Source organism: Chlorella variabilis (assembly GCF_000147415.1).
Source record: "Chlorella variabilis unplaced genomic scaffold CHLNCscaffold_10, whole genome shotgun sequence".
Classification (NCBI taxonomy): domain Eukaryota; kingdom Viridiplantae; phylum Chlorophyta; class Trebouxiophyceae; order Chlorellales; family Chlorellaceae; genus Chlorella; species Chlorella variabilis.
The window spans coordinates 1,519,021-1,524,381 of NW_005435078.1; the positions used below are offsets into that span (position 1 = coordinate 1,519,021).

Below are 5,361 nucleotides of genomic sequence, written 5' to 3' on the forward strand. Positions count from 1 at the left end.
CCGCCCGCCCGCCGGCATATAAGGGATTGGAGTGAGCAGAGGGGGGCAGCCTTGTTGCAAAAAAGGACAGGGGAGAGAAGGGATGGAGAGGGGGGCCAAAAAGAGGAAGTATCAATCGTGAGAGGCGCGCAGGCACGGCACGCGCTGGCCGCTGGGGCAGCCCGGGGCGGCAGCGGCCCGCGTACTCAACGCCGGCAGGCCGCCGTGAACACACCCGGCGGGCTGGCTGGCTGGCGGGCGGGCTGGCCGTCCGTCCGCGCGGGCCCACATGCACGCGGCCGGGGCGGCAGCAGCGCGCCTAGTCAGCGTCCATGCTCTGCATGCTGACGTTCTCCAGCTCCGCCGCCGCCACCCGCGTGGCCGTGTACTCTGGGTAGGACACCACGTAGTCAAGGGTGAAGACTGTGAGGGGCACCGCCAGCAGCAGGCTCCACACCCCCAGGCTGTGCTCCGCCACCACCAGCACCGCCAGCACCAGCAGCGGGTGCAGCTTGAGGTGCGCGGAGTAGATGGCGGGGTTGAGGCCGTAGGCCTCCACAAAGTGCACACCCGTGATCATCAGCAGCACCAGCGCCAGCTGCGCCCACCAGGGGGGGAGGAGGCAGGAGGGGTCCGGGCGGGCAGGGGCAGGCACAGTCGGGGCAGAGATCCGTCGCGGCAGCTCCACCCCTCCCCCCATCTCCCCATCTCCCCTGCCTCGCCGCCAGTCGCGGTTCCACGAGCCTTCTGCCTGCCCTCCCCTCCCTGGCACCCGCCCGCCCGCTGTCCCCACCACCACCCCACCACCACTACTACCCAGGCGCCGCACCTTTGTGAACCCATACTCGGTGAGGGCCACAAAGCCGATGGGCACCGTGGAGATGATGACTCCGGCAATGGGGATGAAGCCGCAGACAAAGACAAAGAGCGACAGCAGGCCCACGCCCGGCAGCTGCAGCGCCCACATGCCCAGGCAGGTGAGTATGGTGTTGACGGCGGCGATGCGCGCCTGCGTGTGTGGGGGCAAGGGGGCAGGCAGGCGCGCAGGCGGGGGGACTCGATGCGCTGCGCAGGCGGCAGCGGGAGCCCCGGCGCCGGCATGCCCAGGCAACGGTGACACGCGCCGCCGGCACTGCCCGCGCCAGACCCTGGGCTGGCGCCCCGCTGGTGCCCCGCTGGCGCCTCGCTGGCGCCCCGCTGGCACCCTTTCCGGCGCCCCCACCTGCGCCTGCAGCGCCTTGCCAAACAGCGTGGCGAAGATCTCCAGGCTGGGCGCGACGGTGTTGTAAATGGGGGCGACGCGTGAGGTGCGCAGGCTCTGCACGCCGCGCTGGATGGTGGGTAGGTCCCACACCACCATGAAGGAGAGGATGAGGGAGATGCCGACCTGCAGGGGAGGGGGCAGGGGGCAGGGGGCGGGCACAGGGCGGCGGGTGGGGTGGGGGTGGGGTGAGGCCAGGGCAGCAGGCAGGCCCCTTTTCAGAACGTGGGGCGAGGCAGCAGGCGGGGGGAGGCGTCGCCGGCGCCTGTGTGGCGCGCATGCGCGCAGGCGTGGGCGGCATGGCATGCGGCGCGTGCGGGTGCAAGTGCAGGCGCAGGCTTCGGTGGCTCGGGTGCAGCCGCAGGCCCTCCCTCATCTTCGCCTTTTCACAGCAGGGGGCGCACCAGCCGTACGCGGCCGCCATGCCTGGGCACGGGGCCACGGCTGGCGCACAGCGGGCGCCGCCGCATCCGGGGTCGTACCCAGCGGGCGCAGCCCCCGGGGGCAACGCGCCCCCGCGCCGCGCCAGTTGCTCAGATTACAAAATGCTCTAATCACCGGGAGGGGAGGCGCCGAGGGGGCAGCGGGCGGGCATGCAGGGTGCACGCGTGCAGCGGCGCTGGCACCAAGCCCCAGCATGGGCGCAGCGGGAGGCAGCAGAGGGCGGCAGCAGGTGGCGGAGGCAGGCAGGCGGCAGGCGGCGGGCAGGCGGCGGCGTTTGGGTGCGCGCCTGTATGGCAAACTTGGTGGTGAATGAGAGGAGGTCGGAGACGATGGAGGCGGCGGCGTTGGTGTACTGCCGCAGTACATTCTGCAGCGCCATGCCCAGGTACTGCAGGGGGGTGGGGGGAGGGGGGGGTGGAGGGGGGCAGCAGCGGGGTGGGTGCGTCGGGTTGTGGGGATGGCAGGGATGGCAGGCAGGCAAGAGGGGCCAGCTCCACACGCGGGCTTCGGGCTTTCACTCAGCGCCGCCGCCGCACGCGGACAGCCGGCCAGCCGCCGCAGGCCCCCGCGGCCGCCCTGCCACCTGCGTGCGCGCGTTGCCCGCGATCGTGTCCAGCGTGGCAAAGTCGATGGCGCGGGTGACGTCGTCGCTGGAGGCGATGAGCAGGAAGCGCTCAAGGCTGTCCATCACACCCTCGCTGCGGGGCACGGCAGGGCGCGGGAGGGAAGCAGACGGGAGGCGAGGCCGCGATGGGAAGTGTGGTGGAGTTGTGATGGCATGGGAGGCGCTCCGGGCAGAGAGACCGGCACAGCCGCAGCGCAGCGCAGGCTGGCCCCGGGCCGGCCGCCATGCCGGCCCCTCCACCCGCCCGCTGCGCAGCCAGGCCAGCGCCCCGCTTTCGGCGGCTGCTGCGCCACCAGCCGGCAGCAGGGCAGCTGGGGCGGCGTCCCCCCAGCCCGCCACAGGCACAGGCACAGCCGCAGCCACAGCACAGCCGCAGGCACAGCAGCAGCCAGCCGCAGCCCGACGCAGCCCCAGCCAGCCCCAGCCCCAGCCAGCCTCAGCCAGCCGCCTCACCCCAGCCCCTTGCGCATCTTCTCCAGCACCACCACCCACAGGTTCTCCGTCTGCAGCCGGCTCACAAAGTCGGCGCCCTCGCGCACGACGTCGGGGATGATGAGCACGCCAAAGAGGGTGAAGAGGGAGACGATGGCGGTGTAGTAGGCGATGACCAGGAAGCGGCGGCGGTCCTGCACAGGAGGGGGGAGGGCGGGGGGGGCGGGGGTGTGGTGTTTTAGGGTCTGGAAGCTGGGAGGGGTGGGGTGCCGGATCATCGGGCGGGTGAGGAGTGGGAGAGCGTGTGAGCGGGGGCGGGGGAGGCGAGGAGGGGAGGGCGTGGTGCGTGAGAAGCAGGCGGGGGCGGCGCGCCGCGCGCCTGCGGCGAGAAGCGGTTGAGCGGCAGCCAGGCGTGGCCGGTCTGCACGAAGCCGTTGCCCACAAAGGACACGATGAAGGTCCCCATGGTGATCTGTGGGGGTGGGGGTGGGGAGAGCAAGGAGGGGGAGGATCGGCGCGGAGCCAGAATGGAGCCAGGGGCTGGGGCGCGGCACTGTTTGCACCGCTCGCCCTCCTCCCTAGCTCGTCTGGCGCGCCGCACCGTCCTGGCCGGCAATGCATGCTCTCGCCGCTGTCAATGCAACCCTGCAGGGCGCCTGCCCGGTGCGTGCAGACGAGAGGGCCAGGCCCCGCCTCACCCCGAAGAAGTCGCGCAGCTGGCTGGCCATCACGGCCACCACAAACCAGGAGAAGGCCTTCTGCCAGGGCAGGTTTATCGTCCAGTGTATCACATCGCTGAGCGTCCTCTCCGGGCTGCCGCTGTTGGTGTAGGTGGTGCGGCTGGCGCCGCTGCCGCCGCCCGCCTGGTAGCCCGCCAGGTGTGGTAGGCTGCTGCTGCTGCAGGTGGCCACCCGTCGCTGTGGCGCTTGTCTCCTGCGCTGGGGCGCCGCGTGCCTACAATGCTGAGGCCAGGCTGGGCGCCAGCAGCATGGCGGGGTGGCTGCCGCGGGGCTCGGCAGCCGAGGGGCCGCCGCTCGGACTGTTAGATGCCTGGCGGGCAGCGCTCGTTGATGGCAGACCGCCCCTGATAGCCTCGACATAGCAGGAACTCTGATCGCCCACTCCTCACTCCATCACCTGCCGGGGGGCGGCAGTGCGTGTGGCCGAATGCAAGGCGCGATCAATGGCGGCAGCAGGGTGTTTTTTTCGTCATGGGGCTGCTGGCCACGCCGCCATGAGGAAGAAACTGGCAGTGCCCTTGGACTTGCTCCCTGGCTGGCCTCCCAATCACCGCCCTGCACTCTGGACCGGGGTGCAAAAATCAGGTGCTGGCCTGTGACATGCTGCCCCTGGAGGCAATCGCCTACGGCGCTGTGACCCGCGGAACCAATGTAGGTGGCCGCAGCGCAGGCAGTGGCTCGGATGCGGCAGAGGATGCGCCTCAGGCCGATCCCGCTGCTGTGAACGCCGCAGCCACTACCGCTGCCGCCGTTCCCCGCCTGCCGCCGAGCGCGGCCCCGCCCCCGCAGAATGTGACCCTGCTGCTCATCAACCTCTGCCTCATCGGCTGCGCCCTGGTCTGCACCACCCTCATCTTCCTGCCCCTGGGCCTCCCCGACCACCTGCTGCCGCACATCATCGGCCTGCTGCTGCTGGCGCTGGCCCTGCAGCTGTCCATCAACTGGTGAGCAGGAGTGGGGGCCGGGCTGGCCTGGCACGGGGATGCGCATGCAGGCAGGCAGGGCAGGCAGGCAGGCAGGCCATGCATCTGTGTCGTATGGGCTGCCTCCCTGCAGGCTGGTCATCCAGACGGGCACTGTGACTCCAGAGGAGCAGCAGCGGGAGCTGTTTGGCGAACCAGGGGCGGACGGCAGCCCCTCGACGCAGCAGGCAGCGGGCCAGCCAGCGGCTGAGCAGGGTACGGAGCAGCTAGCGGGAGCAGCAGCAGGAAGGGAAGGAGGCAAGGATAAAGACCGGTGAGCAGCAGGAGGGCTTGCAGCGGGCGAATGGAGCGGTTGCCATGGCTGGTGCAGCATGCGCTGCGGCAGGCTGCCTGCGGGCTGGGCGGCACGGGCCATGCCGCAGCACCGCTGGCCGCCGCCGGCAGCCTTCCAGCGTCTGCGGCCGAGCTGTCGGGTGCCCTGCTGCGGCTGCTGCATGCCGGCTTGGGCCCGCCCCGCCCCGCCCCAGCCCCACACCAACCCGCAGCATCAGCATCAGTCGCTGGGGCAGTGGCAGCAGCACAGCAGGCACGCGGCATGCACTCCGCAGCAGGCGCTGACCTGCCCGGCCGCGGCCGCCGCGTGGCGGTGGGCATCAGCGGCGGCGTGGACTCGGCCGTGGCGGCGCTGCTGCTGCAGTGGCAGGGGTACGAGGTGGTGGGCGTGTTCATGCGCAACTGGGACGAGGGGGAGGAGACGGGCAACCAGAACTGCTCGGGTGGGTGCCCCGCCGCGCATCGCGGTGGCATGCGGGGGTTCAGACGGGGGGCACCAGGGCAGGCCGCCTGCGCGGCAGGCCCGACAGGCCTGGGAGTGCTACTCATGCTCGGCATCCTCTGCCCCCGCCTTCCACTCCATCTCTTCAGCGGGGGTCCCGCCCGGCCCTCCCGCATGCCGCC

At 71.4% G+C, this 5,361-nt stretch overlaps 2 protein-coding genes across 2 annotated transcripts in view; one reads left to right on the forward strand and one right to left on the reverse strand.

Moving 5' to 3' along the window:
- Positions 1-3,841, reverse strand: part of CHLNCDRAFT_52421 (hypothetical protein) — a gene marked incomplete at both ends in the record, with an annotated part of 5,530 nt that extends 1,689 nt beyond the window's left edge. The window contains 9 exons of the mRNA XM_005847803.1: positions 329-577; positions 809-988; positions 1,202-1,366; positions 1,694-1,790; positions 1,984-2,072; positions 2,268-2,382; positions 2,763-2,935; positions 3,169-3,213; positions 3,440-3,841. Of these exons, the coding sequence (XP_005847865.1) occupies positions 329-577; positions 809-988; positions 1,202-1,366; positions 1,694-1,790; positions 1,984-2,072; positions 2,268-2,382; positions 2,763-2,935; positions 3,169-3,213; positions 3,440-3,841 (1,515 nt within the window). The remainder of the gene's footprint in view (positions 1-328; positions 578-808; positions 989-1,201; positions 1,367-1,693; positions 1,791-1,983; positions 2,073-2,267; positions 2,383-2,762; positions 2,936-3,168; positions 3,214-3,439) is intronic.
- A 1,158-nt stretch (positions 3,842-4,999) lies between these two features.
- Positions 5,000-5,361, forward strand: part of CHLNCDRAFT_35486 (hypothetical protein) — a gene marked incomplete at its 5' end in the record, with an annotated part of 2,746 nt that continues 2,384 nt past the window's right edge. The window contains one exon of the mRNA XM_005847639.1: positions 5,000-5,275. Coding sequence (XP_005847701.1) covers positions 5,000-5,275 — 276 coding nt within the window. The remainder of the gene's footprint in view (positions 5,276-5,361) is intronic.